Here is a 26424-nt window from a genome sequence, read left to right as displayed (position 1 = left end):
TTTAATGAATTAATTTAGGCACTATAACTATAATTATTGCAGAGTTATCAAATGCAGTCGTATCATCTCAAAGAACACAAAACGTTTGGATATTTTATGCACTATTTATGTAAGGTTGTGAGCAGGTGTACATTTCTTGATAATACGCTTTCATGAATCCATTAACTTACCTCAAGCGGATTTACATACGATTTACACAAAAAAATAATTCTGCTCACGTTTCATGAATGAGGACCATTGATTCAAAATGAAAAGACAATTAGTGGTCGATCATTTGATCATTAGTGGTCATCAACAATTTCAATAATAGCAAATAGGAATATTTAATTGCATTTAATTTTAATTAGGTAAAAAAAAAAGTTTTACACAATATGCACAATATGTTTATTATCCAATAACAATTATTAGCAGATTTTAATAAATACACAATGGGAAACTAACACTTATCAACATACTCATCTACAATCTCAAAACGCTCAGATATCAGTTGACGTTTTGGCCTTGCCAATATATATCAGTCTATCACTATCATATAGACTAAAAACCTGACATTGAAAGTCACTGAATTACAAACAAAATAAAAGAAGCCTAAATAGGCAACTGTGTGTTTCAGCCACATATGAACATGATTTAGTGTTAAAGGTCCCGTTGCATGCGATTCCATGTTTCAAACTTTAGTTAGTGTGTAATGTTGCTGTTAGAGCATAAATAATATCTGTAAAATTATAAAGCTCAAAGTTCAATGCCAAGCGAGATATTTTATTTAACAGAAGTTGACTACAAAAAACGGCTCGATTGGACTACACCCCTCTACATCCTGCATTAGTGACATCACCAGAACCGTTTCTTGACTAACCTCCGCCCACAGGAATGCTCCCTCAACTCTACTGGCTACTTGCGCACTTCTTATAACTTAGCCTACTGTGTTTACTCAGCTCTTACGGTGATTTTCTGAAGTAAAACTGACGCTTCATCTTTTGTGTGATGTACAATAAACTTTATTAAACTCATCAGTACATGTTTGATCATCATTCAGACAGCAGACTTGTAGGCTATTAATAAATAATGGATACATAGCCTACAAGCAGATGACAAATACGTTATAATAACCGTAATTAAACTACTAAACCATACCTGTTTCATCTCTATACAGCAATCTGGCTCTGTAGGCATTATTGTCCGACTCGAAATGAACGCCGTTACTGAGAGTTTCTGATATTATCATCATTCCGTGAGATGAATTTTTCCTGACAGACTGAGCACGAGCTCATGAAGCTCCGCCCCCTGTGTCGTCCAGCAGCAGCTCATTTGCATTTAAAGGGGACACACTGAAACGGCTCGTTTTTCTGAGCCCCAAAAAATGTCAATTTAAACATGCTGTAAAAAATGATCTGTTGGGTATTTTGAGCTCAAACTTCACATACACACTCTGGGGACATCAGAGACTTATTTTACATCTTGTGAAAAGGGGCATAGAACGGGACCTTTAAAACATGTAATAATCTTTAAATAATACAGCTATGATGGATCACTTTGCAGTGGGATTGATCTACAACTACAGCACATGATGAGGTTGTGATTAGGCCTGTCACAATCATACATTTGTATTGATGAATAACTGTCATAAAAAAATAGCAATTAACATTTTACTTCTGTAAGCCTAATATGTTATGATTCCAAGTTAAATGTATATATACACTGTATAATCTAATATAAAATCTAATCTAATAAATAACCATGATATGATTTCCCTTATTTGGATGGTAAAATGTGCTTGAAATTTAAAATCGCACAATTCTCACATAATTGTGATTAGACTGAATAACCAAACCAGATGAATTATCGTGACAGGCCTATATGAGGTAAGGATGAATGCAGGAATATGAATATGTAATTGGATCACAGGGAAGACTGAATCAGTTGATCAGTAATAGACTAAAGCAGGAGGGGTTCAAGGGATAAGTACACTTACCTTGGCTTTAAGCCACTAGCGAGGGCAAGAAAAGAGAGAGTTTGATTTATAGAACAAGAGAGAAAGACAAAAAGAGGGAGAGAAAGAGATACAGGCACGTCAAACATCGGCATGTGCCAGTTCAGAGCTCTTAAAGCAGGACAAAAGCACTTTAAATCTCGAAACCTGCATTATACTGCATTAGAGCTGAGAGTGGCGATGCTAAAATGCTTTTTCCTCTTTTCACACTTTCTTCGATTGAGTGGTCTGAATCAGACATCAATTCAACCCCTCGGTCTCATTTCATGTTATTTGGGTCTGAACTGCAGTGCGTTCACACAAACAGTGTGATTATAGGAAATAACCCCTCATCCCTTTGGATTTACCACCCAAACTTTTCATGCACACAAAAGCATTTGCGTTTGTCTGCCGCATATGCATGTATATGATCTTTTCTATGAGCATAAGTTGGTTATGCACTTATTAAATACTGTATAAAAATGTCCACATTGCAGAAACTGCAGTGACAAAACAGACTCACACAACAAAGGCTGCAAGTGTAGTGACTGTTCTGCACTACATGCAAAGTGTGGCATTATTAATGTGCTGTCCTGTATGAGCAATGAGGGCAAAAGTAACCGAGACAATGCACATACATTAAATAGTGTAGACTTGAGAGTTAACAATAGTTTATTTCAGCAATAAGGCACTTGAGGTCAGTCTATATTGTGAGTATATAAAGGCACAGTGTGTTGTGAAGCACCTGCAACCCCTTCAACTGTCACTATATTCACAATATAACAGAACCTGATGTGCCTTATTACTTTCATAAAACAAGTTAACATAAAAAACAACATAAAACCAAATAAACCAACAAATAAATAAACAAAAATACATAAACTGTCCCACCCTCCTCTCTCTCCCACTTCCCTTCCTGTCTCCTAGCTAAAAAAAAGCCCAAAACGGCAGAAATAAATCTTTAAAAAAAAGAAAATCAATAAATAAACCAAACAAAAATAAACAAACAAACCAAATGAAATAAATAAATTGAATGATAATTAAAATAAAACAAATAAATAAATGGCAAATTAAAAATAATAATAAATTAATAATCAAATTAAAGTATACAAAAAATTAAAGAATAAACCACAAAAAACAAAAACAAATGAAAACGCATATAAAATTTATATATATATATATATATATATATATATATATATATATATATATATATATATATATATATATATATATATATATATATATATATATATATATATATATATATATACCAAATAAAAATAATAATTCTATCCTAGAAGTATGCTAATCCAGTAGTTTAACCGGTTAGACTGCAGTCTAACTGAAAATACAAAGTAGAAAAATCTAATTTAACTATTTCAACCTTTGGTTATATATTAGGAAACTGAACACTTAATACACATTTGCAAGACTTCGCCGTTTTCACAAATTTGGATTTTTGTAATTTACACGAAGACTATAACAGTAATCGTCTTCAAAAACCCGTTTTCAAAAGTTTGCATTTTCAGGCCCCGAAACGCCGTTTCTGTGTAATAGAACGGCCAAATTGCATAAAAGGTATTCAGATTTTAGTAGAAAACAGTGTTGTGTAAACGGCCCCTAAATCTTGCACAACATCAGTTTCCAGGATCAGATCCATCCCATCAAGCAAACACACATGCGGTGTTCATTTAGATCTCAGTGGAATCAGTCGAGAGCAAAACTCCTGCCTCAGCCAGACAGAAATACGGCTTAATGTATCATACCCTGACAGCGCCAAAATCCTCCGCGTTTAAGACTGCGAAAGCGCTTAATGTTCACTGAAACAGGCAAAGAAAAGGATCCCAATATTTTTCCTGAACAGGAAAAGGAAGTAAAATAAACGAGTCAAAAAACGTCTGAGAACTCCTCTGCATTCCTGCAACCGCTGACTAGATTAAGTGTCAGCTGACATTGAAAATAAATCTCATCTTTTGCAAACACAGTAAATTTGGCTGAAGACGCTGTAATCCCTGTCAGGTGACTCAAGGTTACGGCTTCTCTTACGGAACGACATCAGGTGTAATAAAACACTGCCAGGAGATTCGGTGACAGGGTCAGGATGATATCGACATTTTGGCTTTAGTTAGTATGATACATATTCTGCAACTTTGGTGTAGACGACAAATTTAAACTTTTAAGGAATAGTTCACCAAACAATGTTCATTGTATGGACACAAATAAATACATAAATTTTAGAAATTTTAGAAATATATTATTTTGTGTTCTGCAGAGGAAAGTCTGGAATATAATTTTGACTTTTGTATGAATACCCTTTTAAGCAATAAATAACCAGAGAAACGGTAAAAATGCCGATAAATAAAATAAATAAATAAATAATTGGGGAGGAAAACAATAACTGCATATCCCTTATGTTCTGTGAGCTTTACAAAAAACATAAATCTAATAATTAATACATTAAATAAAAAATGCACTACAGTGTAAGTTGAGTCAGTAAAATCCTAACTTAATTTATTTAAAGAAATTAATACTTGTATTCATCAAGGATGCATTAAAGGTGAACTAAGTAACTTTTTTACCTTAACTGAACAGCTTCGGAGTCATTGGAATGGTTATATTACTTATTTTGGGTTGAATGGTGGTCGTTTCGCACCCCCCTGGTGCCCGTGAGCGGAAAATTCGCACTTGCAACTTTGAGACGGCGGGCCGCCGGCAGCCGCGGCAGGAGGTATCGCGTGATATCAGGTCTCGCGATGTAAACAATTGCTTTACGGCCAAAAGAAATCTGCTCAAATACTGTCATTATTGCGCTCCCTCACGCTGTCCGAACCCAAAGGAAGAAGACGTTTTAAAGAATGTCCCATCTGCTTTGATGTCGTTGATCTGCTAGCCTCTGGTGTCTGAGAATCACCAAAGAGTTTTTACAACAGTGTTGTCAAATATCTATTCCGAAGCTGTGGGGGGAGCTCTAGAGAGAAACCTGCGAGCAAAAAGCGAGAATACAGCGAAGAAATCCCGAAGCTACTGAGTGCTGCTTTAAATTGATAAAAAAAGTAAAATGCTGAAAATTCTAAAATAACTTTTTCACATTTTAAAATTAAAATTAAACTTTTAATATATATATATATATTATATAAATTTTTAATATATTTCACAACATTAGAGTTTCTACTGGATTTTTGATCAAATAAACGCAGCCTTGGATGAGCATAAGAAACAATAATGACAAGTTTGTGCCCTGGACAGTGGACACTGAAACAAGGTTTTGTTCATTAATTTGGCTGAACTGCCATTGGCTCTAGTCCAAATAGACACTGAAGCTACACAAACAAACAGCAGTTAGCTTTAACCCCAATAAATGTAAACAACACATACATCAATATTGATTATATGTGAGCCTCATCCTATAAATGCTCGTAATCGATTGGCTGTTGGGTCGTAGGCGTCATTTAAGCCCTAATCCCCTGTGAAGAACCACAGATGGAGGGTCATGCTGTCACTAGGTCAAATGTTTTTTACATTTCAGCACATCAGATAACACCGACGCATGCTGTCAACACAAGAGCTGGAATGTGCACTGCATTGCTGGATTTAAAAAATAAATAAAATTTAATGTCAGGTTATATTTAAAACTCCAGCCCTATTGCAATGCCTTCCTCTATAAACTAGAACAGAGGCAGGTGTAATCTTGTGTCATTCATCTTATTTTGCTGATAACTTTCATGCTCAATTTTAATAGACATAATGTATCAGAAACTCTGCTTTAGAAACCCTAACCCCAAGCGCAGTCTCAGCTGGCGAGTCACAAAAACAATGCGTAATGCTGTTAACTAGTGGTGGACCAATATGGATTTTGATGGCAGACATCTTAGATGGGCCAATATAAAGCCGATTAGGGTGCAATGGATCACAGAACTCACGGATCGGATTGTGGTTATTGAGTCATGGATCAATACATTTTTCAAATGGGGGGGCACATATAATTTTAATTTATTATTCAAAGAACACTTTTAAGTACTTCATAACCATAGTCTTTGAGGACACTTGAAGAGACGGATATTTTGACATAATTTTGTGTGCAGGGCTCAACGAGAAGGATTTTTCATATTGGCTCAGTGATTAAAATTTGTACTTGCCCAGCAAACATTTTCACTGGCCCCACCCACAAGAAATAAATAAATAAATAAAACAGGCCTAGTTATTGTTTTCAGTTTTTTTGACCCATGTAAGGTTACTAGCCTAACTCATATAAACTTCAAATATTGGTAAAGACAAATCAATAATAAAAGAACAAATAATCAAATTACGAGGAATAGCACAAATAAATACAACAAAATAATTTAAATGAATTAAACGGTGCTTTTCACGTTGGTCTAACAGTCGTTCTCTTACGAGAGGTCTCTCGTATTGCGTAAGGTTAGCTTACGCATCGGGAAAGTCTTCTTTCTTCGAGATCTGAAGCCAAAAAAAATTATCCTTAATTTTGTATACATTGTCAACGCAGTGCAGCAGCCGACAGACCTAGGCAGGCTGTATAAGCGTGCTCATTGGCTGCTCGGCTGCAACTGCTTAAGCCTATCGGTGAGCGCTCTGAACGCGGCAACCAATGAGGGCGCTTCGCGCCCTCCACACCCTTCTAACCGTCAGAAAGGGTGTGGCCAGCGTGTATATATTCAGCGCTCACAGGCTAAAATTCTGATTTTCTTGTCTTCAGCGACGCTCTTCGCATCGCTGGATCTTGAGAGCCGCCGCCGTTGAAACCAGCGACCAGCAAGCTTAGGACAGCGCCTGAGGAAGCCGGCCGTCTTCGCCGCCTTCAGCCATCCGTGCCTGCTACGCTATCCGGCGACATATCCTTTACATTATTACTGTTTCTGTGTGTACTCTAAAAGAGCACGAGGCGTTTTTGTAAAAACGCCTCGTTTTTGCGGCTCGTGCCGCGCCCCGCTCAGCAACGGAGACCGCTACCTCTCTGCGCTCTCGGCCTGGGCCGCGGGCACGCCGCCGCCGCACTCTCCGAGTGCGAAGAGCTTTCAATGTCGACCCTGCGGGCTCGACTTGAAGCTTTCGACCAAGCTGTCGCTCCGCCTGTCCCTGCCGGGCCGCGCAATAAGAAGCGCCGCTCGCAGCGACCACCGGAGACTAGGCCTGTCACGATTATGAAATTTGGCTGACGATTAATTGTCTAAAAAATAATTGCGGTTATGCCGATTAATTGTAGGGGTGTAAGAAAAAATCGATACACTTGAGTATCGCGATATATTATTTTGCAATACTGTATCGATTTTCAAAGACGCAATATCGATTTTTTTTTTTTTTTTTTTTTTACGTCCAAAAATATTCATGGTAAGACCGTAAGACAGTGGTTCACGTTTATGTTGTTTAAATCCCTACCACTAGATAGCTATGCTGAGACGCACCACTAGTGTCCTCGCCAGGCTCGCCTATAACGGTGCGTGTCCACTGGACATTTTAGGATTGACAGCGGACCGGAGAAAGCGTTGAGAGCGACCGAGAGCGTCAAAAAGTTGGGCAGTTCCTTTATACAAATATCAAGCGAAAAACGCAGTCGGCAGCCAATTGCTGTGAGGTTCGGGATGTGACGTCTGTCTTGAGAGTTTAAACATATGCAAATTGTGCCGGAGTTTATGCTGGATTTAGTGCGTAAATCATTTTGTTTACAAATTAGACGTTGTGCAGTTGTTATATAGCCTATATGTTAAATATTTCATTTTAGATGTGTTTATTGTGATTATATTGGCTGGTTTTATAAAAGTTTATACAACTGAAAGGATATCTTTGCTTGGTGCATTTGGAAACAAAGCTTGTCTAAAATGTAATCGCGTGCATCGTTCACATCAAACGCGCGAAGAGAGCATCTGGCGCGAGTGATTGCAATGTTAAGTCAATGCAAAGAAGCATTTACGCGCGTCTGGAGGTCCTGCGGCACGAGACGTTTAGTGCGGCGCGGTTCGCCTCATTCGCGCGTCCAGTTCTTTTAAAATCTTTTATCACATAAAACTTGATTTCAATATGACACATTTATTTTGTTCACTTTCATCCACTTTCATTCATTTTCGTCCAGTTCACGTTGTTGTTTTGTATTGTGACAGGGGCTATGTACCCATTTTCTTTTATTATGGCCTGCTTGAGCATATAAACATTTGCTCACTAAGAACCTGTAAACCACAAGCCCAAACTGGCAGTTTGATTTTCTGTGTACTGAATTGTTTACCTAAAGTAAACTTCTTTGACTTTTATGCACATCATGTCTTTTTTTTTAATATTTTTAATATATTTTACTTTTAAAAAATCCCAATATATCGCCTTATGCACAGTATCGAAATATATTGCAATATATTGAATCGTGACCCATGTATCGTGATACGTATCGTATCGCCAGATTCTTGCCAATACACAGCCCTAATTAATTGGCAGTTTTAGGGCTTTGACGATTAATTGTCTGTGTTAGGGCTTTGGCGATTATGCCGATTAATTGTCTGTTTTATGGCTTTGTGCTTAATTCATTAAATAATTGTGATGAATTTAATCCTTTGTAAGTTATCATTTTGCAGTGTGAGATTACAGTTAACACCTTTAAATATTAAATAAATATATTCAATAGCTATGACAATTTGTTTATTAAACTTATCGAGTGTATAAATCAGCAGCAAAAAGTAATTTTTGAAAACATCTGCACAGTAATTTAATAAAATCTAAACATGTTAATAAAAACAAATGTGCACAAACCATGATGATATGATGCGCTTCAAAACAGAGCGGAACAAAGCGCGTATGCGCATCGCGGGTGCAGAATGATGTGCTTAATGCAACATGGAGTCACAGTGCGCAGCGCTGCACAAGTGCGCATTTAAAAGTTCACGGCACAAAGCGAAGAAATGTCGAGGGCACAAATCCTAGTGTATATCTGTCCAACAGTTTATTGATCATTTGTTTCTTCACAGTTTTAAACTCCAGTTATTGTGCGTCTGATACCAATTCATAGTCCTTGTGCTGTGTAGGCACACGGTAGCGAGCGAGTCATTTAGAAACAGCAAAAAACTCCAGCAAAATAAAGTCATTTTATGCAAATCCACAGCCCTTTATCTACAGATCAAGCATTATAACGTCAATGTTTTACCGTGTATCCTGTCGTAACCGGACGACGCGCGCTGTTTGAATGCTGAACGGAATGATTGACATCTGCAGAGTTTGAATGCTGAACTGAATGATCAGCTGCAGATGAGTTTGTGAACTTTAATTTAACAATGTAAATATACTACTGTCCCTCACATTAAGCTATGGAATGGCTTCAGATGACTTTGAATATGTTGCTAGAAAACGTAATTAGTGCTTGTTTATTTATTTTGGTCCATGACTCCCCCTTGTGCCGTAGGTCTATAATAGAGCACAATAATCGCGGTTGTCTGAAACAATCGCGGTTAGATAAAATAATCGCGATCAGACGGTTATTTAATTATCGCGACAGGCCTACCGGAGACTGTTGTGACTGAGGAGCTCGCCGGAACCTCTCCCTCGAGCTCTCTCTCGCCCTCTCCCTCCCGGCCGCTCAACCGCCGGCTCTGCCCGCGCCGCCGCCGCGTCAGGAGATGAGGCGAATGTGATAGATACCCGTACTCTCCCTCTGTTCGAGCCGTGCAATGCGCCGCTCACAAGGGATGGCAGAAGCGGACGGTCTCGGAGCGAGTTTCCTCTCCCTCTGTTCGAGCCGTGCAATACGCCGCTCACGAGGGATGGCAGGAGCGGACGGTCTCGGAGCGAGTTTCCTCTCCCTCTGTTCGAGCCGCGCAAACTGCGCCGCTCACAAGGGATGGCAGAAGCGGACGGTCTCGGAGCGAGTTTCCTCTCCCTCTGTTCGAGCCGCGCAAACTGCGCCGCTCACAAGGGATGGCAGGAGCGGACGGTCTGAGCTCTCTTTACGTTACAAGAAAGCTACTCCGTCCTCGCGCGTCACCGGTGAAAGGGGAACAGAGTGTTTTCGTCCCGCCGTGGCCTGGACTATAACCTCCATTCTCACACATTTCTCAGTCCCCTCTTAAGTTCAGGCGACTGGAATTGTTACTATTGCAGTATACGAGCCTGTTATAAATACACGCTCGCCTGCAAGCAAACGCCGTCACAAGACATAATACTAATGTATTCGCCCCTGTGGCTCAGTGGCGGAATCCTAGACTGTCAAGCTAGAGACCCGGGTTCGGTCCCCGCTCTCGCGGCAGTTAAAGTTTATGCTGTTCGCTTCTCCGAGCTCGCGGCCAGTTTTTTTTACATACAGAAAACAAGCCCGCTCTCTCCCTCGTTGGGCCGCGCAGATTGCGCCGTTCAAGGGATGACAAAGCGGACGGTCACGAGCAGCGTTCAGCGTGCGCGCCTCACTCACCGGCGAAAAGAGAAGAGTGTGTTAGTCTCGCTACGGCTGGACAACCGCCAATCCTCACACATTTCTCAGTCCCCTCTTAAGTTCAGGCGACTGGAAATATTACTATTGCAGTAAACGAGCCTGTTTTAAACACACGCTCGCCTGCAAACAAACGCCGACGCGACACATGAGGTCGCTTTTTATATGCTCGCGCTAACTGAAAGCTTATGCGTTTCCCCTGTGGCTCAGTGGCAGAATCATACGCTTTCATGCGAGAAATCCGCGTTCGATCCCAGCTCTCGGGGAAAATAAAATTTATGCTGCTTGCTTCTCCGAGCTCGCGGCCAGTCTTTCTTACTTACAGAAAGCGAACCCGCCTCTCGCACCACACCTTCTCAGGGTGCTCGAGTATTTTTGAGCGTCTAAACACGAGAGAAGAAAAGACGGTTAAATCCCGCAGCCCTGCGGCTGGACCACCGTCGAAGCTTAACGCTCTGTCAGTCCCCGTTGCCACGGCTACTGCAGCTGTTTACCCCGCAGTCAACGAGCCGGTATCTACCCGCTCGCCTGCGCGCATCCGCCGTTCTCATGGCAACCCAGACAAATTTCAAAAGAGCATAATGTCTGGTTGCACGGCTGACGCCGTATGTGTTTCTAGTACAGTGAATGTGCCCACGTTCTGTGCTCACCCCTGTACACAAGCACTATACATCCCGTGTCTCTCACAGAGCCCACTCTCATGAAGCAGGCAAAAGCCGCTTTAGTGTTAAAAGTAGGTCACGTGTCCACTTCTCCGTGCCCACACGTACTCACTGCCCGCTCTGTCACACGGCCTCGCACGACCGGTCATGTTTTAAATGTGAGTCCTGTGCCCGCCCTCGAGCGCTCACACATACTAACTACATTTTCGCGCCTCACACTATATGTTCCCCGTCCAAAGCCACCGGGACACTGTGTGTAAAACGGCCAGCTATCGCTACGTGCGATCCGCCGTATCTAACCACCAAGAGCGCGCGCGCCGCGTCCGCCCCTGAATGTAACTCCTGTGCCCGCCCTCGAGCGCTCACAAATACTAACGTACATTTTCGCCCCCGACGCCGCCATCGCGCGTCGCGCCTCACACTTTATGTTCCCCGTCTAAAGCCACCGGGACAATGTGTGTAAAACGGCCAGCTATCGCTGCATTCGATCCGCCGTATCTAAGCACCAAGAGCGCGCGCGCGGCGCCCGCCCATCCGTTTCGAGCTCTCGAGCCCGCGATGCGCGGCGATCGGAGCCCGGAGGCCATTCTGCCCCTGGCTGCACACGCAAAAGCGTGGGAAACTATTCCAGGCGCATCAGAACGGGTGCTAAGCACAGTAAAACAGGGCTATACTCTGCAGTTCGCTCGCCGCCCTCCGCGCTTTCAAGCGCGTATCGAGACCAGAGTGAATGGGGAAGTAGCACATCTACTTCGAGCAGAAATAGCTACACTTCTGTGCAAAAGGGCTATAGAACCAGTTTCCCCTTCCATGAGCGAGTCGGGCTTTTACAGCCGTTATTTCCTCGTTCCCAAGAAGGACGGAGCTCTCAGAACAATTTTGGATCTGAGACGTTTGAACGAGGCTCTTATGAGAAGACCGTTCAAAATGCTCACAACCAGACAAATTCGCCCTAGGGACTGGTTTATATCTCTCGATCTAAAAGACGCGTGCTTTCAGATCCTGATAATACCCCGTCACAGGCCATTCTTGAGATTCGCCTTCGACGGTCAGGTATATCAGTACACGGCCCACCTGTCGACACAGCGCGCGCGCTGCATTCGACGCCTGGCCGCGTCCCTTCGGCCGGGCAGCACCGTACCTCTCAAAACATTTCAGAGGTTACTAGGTTGTATGGCCTCAGCCGCAGCAGTGCTTCGGCTGGGTCTTTTACGAATGCGCCCGCTACAACGCTGGCTGAATGCCCGAGTGCCTCACAGAGCATGGGCTTCCGGCGGTATCCGCATCAGAGTGACTCAGAGCTGCGTTTCAGCTCTGAAGCCCTGGTTAGCGGCCGACTGGTACCAGCGGGGAGTGACAATGGGAGCTATCTCACACCGCAAAGTTATCTCGATGGACGCTTCCACCTCAGGCTGGGGCGCTCTGTTCGAGGGCAAACCGGCTTTTGGCCTGTGGTCAGAACGGGAAAAATGCCTCCAAATAAACTGTTTGGAGATGATAGCGGTCGAGAACGCGCTCAGGCGCTTCCTCCCATTCATACGGGATCACCATGTGCTAGTCCGCTCGGACAACACGTCCGTGGTATCCTATGTGAACCGACAGGGCGGTGTCAGATCCAGGAATCCGTGCAGGCTGACAGAACGCCTTCTCGTGTGGGCTTACCGCTCGCTGCGCTCGCTGAGAGCCGCGCACGTGCCGGGCCACCTGAATGTCGGTCCAGACAGACTGTCCAGGGACAACATTCCCCCGGGAGAATGGTCTCTGCACCCCCAGACAGTCCAGTTTCTCTGGCGCCTATTCGGCAGAGCGGAAATCGACCTCTTTGCGTTGAAAGACAATGCTCAATGCCCGAAGTTTTATTCGAAGAGCGAGGACGCGATGGGAAGCCCCGCGATGGGAAAACCAAACTTGGTACCCAGAGCTAGTGAGGCTGTCGCACTCACCCCCATGGCCGATCCCGGTGAGAAAGGATCTCCTCTCCCAAGCCGGTGGATCGATCTGGCATCCCCATCCAGAGCGCTGGTCGCTGCATGCATGGGTGATCAACGGATACCCGTTGACCTGTCAGAAGGGGTCGTGAACACGATCACACAGTCGAGAGCCCCCTCCACGAGACGGCTCTACGCGTCTAAATGGTCGGTGTTTTCTAAATGGTGCGCTACTAAAAACTTGGATCCGCGCGCATGCGGGGTCCCGCGGGTGCTCTCCTTCTTACAAGAGCTGTTGGAAAAAGGGCAGATCCCCTTCCACGCTCAAAGTATATGTGGCCGCTATTGCAGCGTTCGCTGAGACGACGCGCGGCCGGGCAATGGGAAGGAATGAGCTCATTATCCGCTTCCTCAGAGGAGCTAGACGGATGAATCCCCCGCGGCCCCCCTCGGTTCCCTCGTGGGATCTGTCCTTGGTCCTAGCGGCCCTAGAGGCTTTTCCCTTTGAACCGCTTGAATCCGCGGATCTAAAGTATCTGTCGCTTAAAACCGTTTTTCTGATAGCTCTGTCTTCAGTCAAACGAGTGGGTGATTTGCACGCGCTATCTGTTAGCCCTGCATGTCTTGAGTTCGGGCCGAATGACTCGAAAGTCATTCTCAGACCGAGACACGGTTACATCCCCAAAGCGATTGGAACCCCGTTTAGGGCACAAGTTATGTCCCTCTCGGCTCTGCCAGCATCCGACAGTGGGGACAGTGATAACCTCCTATGCCCTGTCCGGGCGCTGAGAGTTTACATCACGCGCTCCGCCGCTTTCAGGCGTTCAGAGCAGCTCTTTGTTTCCTTCGGCGGACGCACCAAGGGTCTTGCCGCCTCGAAACAGAGCTTGTCCAGGTGGATAGTGGACGCGATAGCAGCAGCTTATGCCTCCAGACACCTGCAGTGCCCTCTGGGCTTCAGAGCCCACTCCACTAGAGGCATGGCCTCGTCGTGGGCCTGGTCCAGCGGAATTTCTAATCACGGTATTTGTATGGTGGCGGGCTGGGCCTCCCCATCAACATTCGTGAGGTTTTATAACCTGGAAGTTCCTGCCCTACAGGCAAAAATACTGTCAGCATAAGTGACATGTATGCTCTGCCCATTTCTCGTGTGCAGACTACGTTCATATGCTGGCGCTATTCTGGTACTATACTCAGGGTGAAGTGTTTGACTCAGACCGGCTGATCCGCTCTGTTTCCTATTTCCCGTTACGCGCTGTTGTCGGTGCTGGCCCGCGCTGCTGGCCACCCGTATTATTCTCTGTCGCGCGGGAATTTTTCCCTTCATGTGAGACCGACTATGTCGTTTTTCTCCTACCCTTATGAGTGCTTATGTACTGTATGGGCTCGCTCTGCCGGCCCTACTATTTGTACTGTTATATGTTTATAGACCGGCCGCGCCGCTCTATTTCATATGCTGCATGAAGTGCCTGTACTGCGCTGGCCCGTCTCTCCGACCGGCCACATTTCCCAGCAGAGTGTTTTCCCCGGTTTCCCTGGGATTCATGGGCTGGATGCTCAGCGCACACGACGTTGACAAAGGGTTCCCGATGCGTAAGCTAACCTTACGCAATACGAGAGACCTCTCGTAAGAGAACGTACTCGGTTACTAATGTAACCTCGGTTCTCTCTAGAAGAGGGAACGAGTATTGCGTAACCTGCCGTGTCGCGCCACGAGCTTTTGCGCTTTAGACTGCGAAAACCAGAATTTTAGCCTATGAGCGCTGAATATATACACGCTGGCCACACCCTTTCTGACGGTAAGAAGGGTGTGGAGAGCGCTCACCGATAGGCTTAAGCAGTTGCAGCCGAGCAGCCAATGAGCACGCTTATACAGCCTGCCTAGGTCTGTCGGCTGCTGCACTGCGTTGACAATGTATACAAAATTAAGGATAATTTTTTTTTGGCTTCAGATCTCGAAGAAAGAAGACTTTCCCGATGCGTAAGCTAACCTTACGCAATACTCGTTCCCTCTTCTAGAGAGAACCGAGGTTACATTAGTAACCGAGTACGTTTTCAGGTACAGAAATTGAATAAAGCAACCACATGTAAAATAACACTGCATAGTCTTTACTGAATAAAGATTAATCCTCATTAAAGTTACAAAAACTATTCAGCAAAGAGCTGTGAGCAGTTTTTTTGTCTTGTTGTTTGATTAATATTAAAAACACAGAAAGCAGTGAGAATAATAGGCTAGTCACTTTAAGACCTAATTCACCAATTCAATAGTATAGTCTACTGTTTTTCCATTTCATTTTTCCATTGTTTATCAATGTAAACACATGCTAGACGAACGTCATTTGCAGAGCCTAGTGCATGGCACAGCACTCTAAAAATGTGTCACTCAAGTTAAAAAAACAAGTTTAACTTTTAAGTGTGTCTCTAGACCTTGTGCTTTTATTCGTCCCACTGACCTGCATCTAGTGCTTGGCTCACTGTTTTTATACATGCATTTTTATCATTTTAAAGGCTATTCACTTGGGTCTATTTTATCACCACCGACCGATTACTCGATTAACAAAATAATCGTTAATGACAACCCTAGATATCACCATACACATTTTTAACATAACAAAAACACGTGTAACAATTGCTGAAATAAAAGGTACTGAAAATGTATATATGGAATAAAACTTGATAAATGCATCACTAAAATGAACAGATTTTTGTATTTTTCAATAAAAAAGAAATAGTTAAGAAATATGAAAAAAAGAAAAGAAATCGATGGCAATGTATTTACCTTCACTCCATGGCCCACATCATCCAGCACTGTGAAGTCGATGGGCTTCCTGATGTACCTCACCGGCCGCTCAATGTTGGCAGGAGCGATGATCTTATGAGTCCTTGATGTGTTCTTATTTGTTGTCAGGATGCCAATCTCTCTCCGAGCGACCTTCTCCTTATGGATGTCCACCGTCTGATAAACACACAAGACAAAAACAAGATGAAAGATTGACAACAAGGTCCAGAAACCTAGCCTATAATTTGATTACATGCTTGTCATAAAATAAAGCTGTGCAGCTTTTTCTACTTTGGTACGCACTACGGAAATCATTTACACTACTGTTCAAATGTTTGGAGTAAGAATTTTTTAAAAGAAATTCATATTTTTATTCAAGAACACATTAAATTGATCAAAAGTGATAGTAAAGACATTTAAAATGTTACAAATAAATACTTTCTAAAAGTACCACTGTTTCAACAGATTAAGCAGCACAACTGTCAACACTGATAATAATAATCAGAAATGTTTCTTGAGCAGTAAATCATCATATTAGAATGATTTCTGAAGGATCATGTGACACTGAAGACTGGAGTAATGTTGCTGAAAATTCAGTTTTGCCATCACAGGAATAAATACAATTTTCTAATATTTTCAAATAGAATTTATTTTATAATAAATAAAAATGTATTATAAATATAGTTTTTATTTATTTTGTTATTTTAAATTGCATCAATATTTCACATTATTGCTGTTTTTACTGTATTTTTTGATTGAATAAATGCAACCTTGTTGAGCAGCATAAGTGAAAAAAATCGTACAGACATTGAAGTTTTGAATGGTGACGTACATCATTATATAATAATATTTTTATTTTTAAAAGTGAATGAACCATGGTGAATGCTTTTCTTCTTCACAGGGGTTTTGGAGACGTGATATGACATGCCAGCCAGTCGGACCGTGTACACAGGGAACAAGTCCATAAGCGTGACATGCTGTGAATGTGAAATTAGGGTGATGAGGCTGGGAGCATGAGCAGCTCTACGTGCCGGACACGGAAGGGTTTCTTCAGCGGAGTGATTCACTGCAGTGTCTGTACCCTGTTGTGCGAGACATCCTCCAGGTGTTTAAAGGAGCTTGTGAAGAAGTGAAACACTTTTGACCTTAAATAGACACTATAAAAGAGAAAAGTACCCATAACGGTGTATAAAACACCAGGCAGCCTCTGTTTTTCAAACTAATAGGGCACAAAAATCACATGCTCTGTCTCAATTTGCCTACTAGTACTACACATTAAAAGTATGCCAGACATACTACAGCATGATAAAATCATTACTTTAGGTAATACATTTAAAAATTGGCATGAAAGCTTCAGCGTCTGCAGCCATTTCTTGCCAATTTTCAACATTCAGAAGCATCTTAATCATCTAACAAATACATCATTAGGAAATCCACCAGAAAAGTACATAATCCAGGCTTACTATTCTCAGTGTACAAACGTAAATGCCAAATGTGAATCAGGATGCACTAATGCACCAATTCTAATTTTCCATACAGAGAGTCTGAAAATTGGGATCCAAGGAGTATTTCTCTGAATACTTTAAATACTTAAACTAAAGTGATATACTTAAACTCCTTTCAAAACCCTAAAAGAGTGCAACAGTGCCTGCCCCCATTTAACCAGCAGCGCTGGTTCTGGAAGTATTTTTTTCCATTCCTTTCTCCTTAGGGATTTAAAAACAGTTTTCTTTAAAGCTTTATAAGCCATGGACCAAGCCAACCAGCTCAAGGTGAATCATAACATTACAAAATCTGATTTGAAGCAGAAACATATTTGAAAATCGGACAAAAAATGCAATGGTTCAAGACTGTGTACTCAACAGCTTTAGTGAGTGAAAAAGAGGACTTGCGAACATAATCGAATAAAAAAAATAAAGAAATATAAAATTACTCATTTGAAAATATATAAAAACAATATGTTTTTCAAGCTTATTGCAATACAATATGCAATACAAATATTTAAGTATTTTGAGAGCGTAGGGAGGCTGACTTGATTCAGTGATTCATTGGAGTAGGCGGAGCTTTTTGATTGTGACGACTCTCTGATTGGTGGAATTTTCTGTACAGCGTCATGGGTAATGCAGTTTTACACCATGAATTCCACTGTTAAACACGATTATTTTAAGCATAAGTTGAAATAATGCAGGCCGACAGTTTCAACAGAAGCAAATTCCATTAACAACGCCGTAGCTCACAGTCTGTCTTTAAAGTTTTAAAAGGTATTGTTAAAAATCAATTTCCCCTTGATGAAAAAACAAATGGAGTTTTTACTCCGGTTGTAATGAAATTAATTCATGAAACTTTAACCATTTAATCAATATTTTAAAATGACTGAAATCTTTTAAAAATCCCTTTAAAAGAAAACTTTAGAAGTTACATCAAAATTCAGATTACTTTGAGAAGTATATTTTACTATACAATTTATTTTGGTGATTTGTAGTCAAGACCTATCTGTGTGTATTTGAAAATTTTAATGACACAATATTGTACCTAATTCAGTGACATTCCACGTTATATAGTAAATTCCATTTTTAGACTGTGCAATTCTGTTTTCCACATTGTGGAAGTCCTAAGTCCCTAATGTTTTTGTTCACAATTCAGGGATTTTCCATGGACCTACTGACTATTTTCTGACAGACCTCATTCTGAGAAATGCTGTCCCAAATAATATACAAAACACACAGACATTGGAAAACGGTTAATGTGATCACGTAGAGCTTTGAGAAGAACATGAGAAAGAATGTCATTATATTTTATATTTGATGAATGGCCATGCATATGTTTTCAACTCATTCTGACTAACTACAGGTCATCCAAAGGCCAAAATCAGTGGCATAAAAAGCTGACACAATGAATGCTGGGTGTTTATCTAAACGGCTCTGCATCACTTGCACTAGTGCTGAGGTTTCAGTTCCCTATAAAGACTCAACTTTACAGATTCCTCAATTAGGCTTCATGGGCAACAAAGTTTACCAGTAACACACCATACAGCACCAATTAAAATGTTTATTGCCATCTGCTTGATCTAGTCTGTCTCTCGGAGAGGGAACAGCACTCTCTGGCACACGAGAGACTCGAGCAGATGCAGCAGGCCTCCTGTTGGAGATGAAAGGGCAGCAGTGTCTGCAGTGCAGAAACACAGAGGATCCCATTCATTTCTCAAAGGAGTCAGAGCAGCTCCAGCTCCTATTCAACATCAGGAAGAAGGAGTCTTGTGCACTGAAGCCCTTAAAAACCTCTGAGGTTTAAATTCATCCGCTTATTACTTAGTCATCTCAAAAGACACTGGTTCATTACTGGTGTAATACAGGAGCTCTTGATTTACACACACAACTATGGAAGTCCAACAAAAATCACTTTAAACTAAATTATCCAGTTAACGATATGAATATGTTAGAACTGCCTTAATTCTTCATGGTATAGATTCAACAATGTGTTGGAAACATTCCTCAGATATTTTGGTCCATATTGACGACAGCATCATGCAGTTGCTTTCTTTATTTGTCATCGGCTGAACATCCATGATCCATGATCTCGCATTTGACCAAGAGCATCCCAAAGCTGCTCTATTGGATTGAGATCTGGTGACAGTGGAGGCCATTTTAGATTAGATTTCTTTATTTGTCATTGTACAATTTACATACAACAAAATATTTTAGACTCTCCAATGTATACAGGTAAGAGTAGTTAAATACATATTGCAATCAAGGCCGTATTGCTCATAAATAAATAAAGTGCTCGAATGTGTTGTTGTGATGATGATGGTTTGGGGATGTATTTTCAGATCATGGTTCATTATCGTGATAGCTTTGGGATAGAAGCTGTTCATGAGTCTTGTTGTGCTTGATTTGATAGACCTGTAGTGTTTTCCGGATGGCAGTAGTGATGGACTGGGTGATACGGATCCTTCAGAATGTTGTGTGTTTTCTGCAGACAACGAGAGGTAAAAATGTCATCCAGGGCAGGTAGCGTTTGTTTTGTAATGTTCTGTGCGGCCTTTAGTACTCTCTGCAAGGCCTTTTTATCAGCTGCCGAGCTTCCTCCATACCACTCCAGCACTCCATATGTGAGGACACTTTCAAAGGAACAGCGGAAGAATGACACCAATAGCCGTTGTGAGAGGTTTATTCCCCAAAGCATTCTTAAGAAATACAGCCGCTTTTGTGCCTTCTTGACTAACGCTGTGGTGTTTGTAGTCCATGAAAGGTCCTCAGAGATGTGTGTGCCCAAAAATTTAAAGCTAGACTCTCTCCAAGTCAAGTCAAGTCATCTTCATTTATATAGTGCTTTTAACAATGTAGATTGTTTCAAAGCAGTTTTACAGAGATAAGCGTATAATTTAAGGTAACAGAGATTGTTTTGGCTTTATAGCGGTTCTTTAATAAAGTTATTTTCCAGCTAAAGTTAGTTGTGATTGATTCGCTTCCGTCGCAACGATCATTTGTTATTAAATTTGGGGCCGCTAAGACGAATTTTATTTTATTTTATCACTTCGGGGTAGATACGCAAAATTAATTTTCCCGACAACGCTTTATCTGTAGAGTGGTAAAGGGATCCTCCATAGGGAGAGACTAGTTGGTACTTCAGCACTTCTCCACTATCTCCTCGTTGATATACAGTGGCGTGTGAACGATCGGTTTCTTCCTGAAATCAATAATGAGTTCTTTTGTTTTATTAATGTTTAGAGTAAGGTTATTATCTGTGCACATTTGATTACAGTGAACACATTGTCATGTTCAAGAAACCAGTTAGAGATGATTTGAGCTTTGTGACATGGCGCGTTTTCCAGCTGGAAATAGCCATCAGAAGATGTGCACACTGAGGTCATAAAGGGATGGACATGGTTTGCAACAATACTCAAGATAGGCTGTGGTTTAAGGAGCCCAAAGTGTACCGGGAAAATATCCTCCACACCATTACACCACCATTGAACCGTTGATACAAGGCAGGATGGATCCATGTATTCATGTTCAATTCTGATCCTACCATCTGAATGTCACAGCAGAAAAAGAGACTCATCAGACCAGGCAACATTTTTCCAGTCTTCTATTGTCCAGTTTTGGTTAGCCCCATTAGTACTGTGGCCTTAGTTTCCTGTTCTTGTTCTGACAGGAGTGGAACTGGTTGCAGTGGCCCGTCTGCTTCAAGGTTAGACGTGATGAGTGCTCAGAGATGCTCTTCTGAAGACCTTGGTTGTATGAGTGGCTATTTAATTTACTGTTGCCATTCTATCAGCTTGAACCAGTCTGGCCATTATCCTCTGACCTCTGGCACTAACAAGGCATTTTCACCCACAAAACTGCCACTCACTGAATATTTTCTGTTTTTCGGCCCATTCTCTGTAAACCCTAGAGAGGGTTGAGTGCAAAAATCCCCGTAGATCAGCAGTTTCTGAAATACTCAGACGAGCCCGTCTGGCACCAACAACCATGCCACATTCAAACTTAAATCACAGCTCTTCCCATTCTGATGCTCAGTTTGAACTTCAGCAGATCGTATTAACCATGTCTACATGCCTAAAACAACAACTAAAAAAAAATTTAATGACAATGTTTCAAGAATTGTGTTGAAACATTGAATATCAGAAGAAAAATATACATACTGAATTGAGGGCAGTGGTTTATCTGAATGTATCTTTGAAAGGAAAAGTTTCAATGGCACTGAACTGGCTTTGTGTACAGCGGCACCCAAAGAAACACTATATCGCTGTTGTCCCATAAGCACCACCTACTGTCAAAGAGTGCATTTTCACTCAGTCTGTCTGCTGTTTTGTTTTGTGCAGGTATGTTTAATCTAGCATAATTTCACAAAGCTAAAGTCAGTTTTGCTTTAAATCTTCAAATTAATACAATCTAATTTAAAATACAAACAACTGCTCAAGCAACATCTTTGTTAGGGTCGTGATTAAAATGCAGCGGTTGCCTGTAATTCCAAATGTCTACAGATATTTATGTTTAAGGCCAGTTAGGCCTGTAATAGAGCAAATAAAATAAATCAGATTTTACCGCATTTTGACTTTCTCTAAAAACGTAATGCACTAATGGCGAACCCTGTTAGGCTTAGGGGTGCACCGATCCGATATTAGGATCGGATATCGGCCGCGATACTGATAAAATAGCTGGATCGGGGATCGGAAAAAATAACAGATCCACGGGCCGATCCAGGTTTTTTTTTGGTTTTTTTTTTCGTCGCAGCAGAACCTACGTCATTCGTCAGCTTCACGCGTGTCGCATGCTAGAAGCAACATGGAGCGAGCCAGAGGCCGTTTCTCAATACCAAGTACGCAAACTTCGGACTTGCGTCCTCCTTGGTAGTTCGGACTTGCCAGGTTCGACTCAGGAGAACGAACTCCCGAGGACGAGAGGACGCGAGTCCGGTTATTCTGCAAATGGAACAGCAGCGTTCTTGATCGCGTCACTCACCTCGCTCTGGCTACTCCGGTAATCTCTTTATGTATATTTTAGCCGAAAATAAAACGAAGTATGTTATACAACACCACTCTGCCTCTTTTCATTTAAAAAAAAAAAAACTTAAACATATTAATGGCCACATAAATGTGGTTCAGGCAAACGCGTACATTGATTATCTTTACTGCATATTAACAACACGAAATATAAAACACAACCCTGCTTCTTTTTGTTTTCATTTTTAAAAATATGAAACATAATGATCATTAAAACTGACATTTAAATTTGCCATTGATTAAGTGAGCATTCACAGGTCATGTTTGTGATGGACATTACAATGTTTGGTTATTATTATTTGTATGTGTGATCAAGTTGTTGTTCGACCAACTTTTTATTTTTTTATTCTCAGGTTCAGCTGCTATGTTGCATTTTAAATTCCTGTTGCAGGACTTTGCACTTTATATTTTTACATGTTTACAATTTTTGGAAACACAGTTTTTTTGTTTCCACCGCTACATTTTATTTTGATTTTTTTTACATTTATTTAAAGAAGTTTGATTATATTCTATTTTCGATTTGAATGCACAATTGTTTTTTAAATAAATAAGAATACAACACATTACATACATCTGTTATTTTGTCTTAGTTATGTTTAGTTAGTAAAGTCTGGTGCCTTTAGTCTCTTCAAGGAAGGTATAAGGTGGAAGGTATACAGTTTATTATTAATTCAACTATAGTATCGGATCGGTATCGGGTATCGACAGATACACAAAGCCCAGGCATCGGTATCGGTATCGGGACTGAAAAAGTCGGATCGGTGCACCCCTAGCTAAGACTAAATCAGTGTTAGCCTGCAGGACTTTCTTTCTGCAGCACTAGAATCCATTGTAACAAAAAGACAGATAAGGTTTTTGTAAATGTGTAAATGTGGATGGACGAAAAATAGATGTAGACTTTACAGAACTGTTGTTAGTGAAATCAGCAGCTCTTTTTTTGAGTAAAAAACCGAGCTCTACATTCAGCAGTGCAGCTGGAGTTGGGGGAAGTGGGAAGGGAGCACAATCTGACTTCATCTCCTTCCTGAAAGCTGAAAAATAGATGTGCTGAAATGTGCGTTGCATATTGCACAATGTGTGTGGGTCCAACTTTATCAAAGGTCCTCAAAAAACCCAATGACGTGTTTCATTGTTTTGGAATCAAGTATTGAGAGCGTTCTCCTGATTGACAAGAGTTAGGGTTCAACGAAATGCCCGCTTGGTTTCAAACTGGGAGTATTTCAACATCCTATGATGAAGGCCAACCCTGCTGCCAAAACAGTTCAAATGCACACTCCATCACTTTCACATTCATCCCTTGAGCCCTGAATGGCTTTCACACATTGCTAATCAGCATGTGGATCTAACTAATTACAAATCACAGTAGGTCATCTGAGTTTGGCAAGACTGTATCTGCTCTAGTCTTGTGAAGCCAGACTTATGACAATTGGCATGAAATCTGGTCCACACTGCAGCTTAATCTAGCCAATAACTACTGACTAATATGTAAAACACAGTTGTTGTTTTTTTTTTACTTAGGTTAAGTAAACCACACAGACATTGGCAAATCCAACCGTTCTCCATAGATGCATTCATTGGTCCTCAAACTCAAGCAAAAAATGTGTTGTTCATGCAAACAATATCAATGTAAATTTTATGTTAACTTTGGTGCAACCTGACTCCCGCGCACTGCATATAACCAGTTAATCAGAATGGAGCATTCTGAGAAAGTGCTTTATATTTTCTGTGCAATACGAATCAGACGGTATATGTCTGTAGGTGCGATGTCTGAAGCTGAGCTTATTTTTGCACACATCAGAACAGCAATAGTTTGCTCTAAAAATCAAATTTTGAAGAAATTATTCACCTTTTTCATTAACAGAATATTTCAGAAATTATATATGTCAAGTTTTAAATACAAGTGGCAAGAATCTCTTTAAACTGTAATGGGCTGCACAATTAAAAAAAAAAAAAGAAAAAAAAATTGCAATTTTCTTGATAGAATTATGATTGCAATTAAAAAAACTATTCCAGATTTGTTATTATTATTATTATTTTCTAAATAAGTATATAAAAAAATAAAAAATATTGGACCGAATGCAATGTTTGGACGAACATTTTACAGAATGTGAAGAGACTTTCAACCAGCATAACAAAAAAAAATAAAAAAAATTCTGGAACAAATACCCTGCCTTTAATATGGTCATGTATATTGTATTTCATATTGCAATTTCGCTTTATAGCAATTAATTGTAAAGCCTTATTTTTAATTCACACTGAATATCTAATGTAATGGTATGCCTCGGATCTTGTGTCTTACAACAGGATGTATCAAGATGCATCACAACTCAACATGAAGTGACTTCACACTGAGTTCACAGGAGAATCAAGTGAAAGAGCCTTTACTGTGTTATTAGTCATTTAGTAGATCATTTCCCATTTTAAGAAACTCAATGTACAATTTCTACAGGGACGGTCCTGGAGCAATGTCTTGCTCAAGGGTCTTTCACCACCCTCAGAAGACGACAAGAGGGTGCTTGCTTTGATCACATTCAAAAACTGCTCAACAGTAAAATAATGGTTCCCGCCAAACTTGCTTCTCTTGCATGTCTGAGGTCAAAGAGGTGTGATCTGTGAGACCTAATGATCCCCAGTAGGGTTGTCCCTATAGCAAAGTTTTAACAGTCAATACCAAAATCTAGTAAAATTCTATGATTCTTGATAACTTTTATTCAAAACCACAGCAAAAAGTATTGCATTTAAACTTTTTTATATATAAATATCAAAACAATGAAATATAGTCCAAGTATTTTTCAAATAAATAGTACATTAAAGATATTAATTTAGTAAATCAAATGTAAAACAAAACTACTTAACAGTTTTCACTGCACTTTCCCTTTTTATATATAGTTTTAGATAAGTTTAGGTTTAGATATTGCACATTAGTACTTTAATCCTATCATAATATGATGATAAAGTGCAATTATAATAAGCAGCTTCTGTTCAAATAATTATTTAAAACTATTTCTTTGTATGGAAAGTAGTGTGTTAGTTGAGATACTTTGCATTAAAAATTAATGATGAGTTGTCTTCTCATCACCATTTGAGCGAGAGCATTGGCTCTCGTAGACAAGCATGTTCAGAGAGAGAGAGAGTGAGCAAGCGAGCGAGCGAGAGAAGCTGCATACATGCAAAGATGGTTCAAATGGAAAGTGATGCGCTAGGTTTAAATAGTTGCCTGTAAATTACTTGGTTAAAGCACCTCTGAATAATTTGAGTCTGACATTAATAACTCGCTAAAAGGAGCAGTCAGACCAAGAGACATGCACGTAGCCATGATATTATTGCATGTACTATTCACAGGAGGACACGTACGCATTCATGCACAGACAGCCCTTGCGTACCGGATTGTTTCGGAACTTGGTTTTACAGGGGAGTCATTGACAAATTTTCGTTTAGTTTGACAGAAACAACATTTTTTTTATTATCTACCAATATACCAATTTCTTAGAAATGTACTATTTTGTATTCATGTTGGTTTTGAAACCTTTTATACTATTTTCGAGCAAATCTTTAATTTAAATGACTTAAAATGTCATGTGGTATAACAATCAAGTCAAAAGTAAGAGACATTTTTGTTAAACCTTGAAAATATGCAAATAATTCTCAAAAAAATAAAACATCTAGGTAATTTGAAACCAAATAATTGAAAATATATTTAGTTGCATTTTATTTTACAATACATGGACTTAACATGTGCTACTGGTTATTGTAGTTAGTAAACAGCACGTGTACAACAGGACTGTAAAATAAAGTGCAATCATATATTTATTATTCTTCAATGTGAAATGTATTTCACTTACAAACTAAATTTTGTGAATTTTGTGGAGAAGTAGCAGACAAAAAGAGAGGCTTTGAAACTGGTCAGACAGTTTCACTTCAGCAACTGACAGGAAAAAGAAAAAAGTCATTTCAGCAGTTTAACGGTGCGACCCCGGGGTGGCATGGCTTCCGGAAAAGCCAGCTATGCACAAACAGACAGACGTGTTGTGCATATCTGTAGCAACAGTGGCCTGTAGCACACACCCAAAACAACACACACACTTCCACTTTATGTGGTTATGTCAATAGGATTGCCATGCCAGCATTTAATAATAGCGCAAAACCGCATGATTACTTCTGA

At 40.7% G+C, this 26424-nt stretch overlaps 1 protein-coding gene across 9 annotated transcripts in view; it reads right to left on the bottom strand.

Annotated features, from left to right (window-relative positions):
- Window positions 1-26424, bottom strand: part of abi1a (abl-interactor 1a) — a 71417-nt gene that overhangs the window by 17890 nt on the left and 27103 nt on the right. For all 9 annotated transcript variants that reach the window (XM_081352676.1, XM_081352673.1, XM_081352670.1 and 6 more), the window contains exon 3: window positions 15758-15934. In XM_081352676.1, coding sequence (XP_081208802.1) covers window positions 15758-15934 — 177 coding nt within the window. The remainder of the gene's footprint in view (window positions 1-15757; window positions 15935-26424) is intronic.

This window comes from Scardinius erythrophthalmus (genome assembly GCF_964197995.2).
Source record: "Scardinius erythrophthalmus genome assembly, chromosome: 22".
Taxonomy (NCBI): Eukaryota; Metazoa; Chordata; class Actinopteri; order Cypriniformes; family Leuciscidae; genus Scardinius; species Scardinius erythrophthalmus.
Note: the sequence above shows the minus strand (reverse complement) of the source record. Positions and strands in the feature narration are given on the sequence as shown.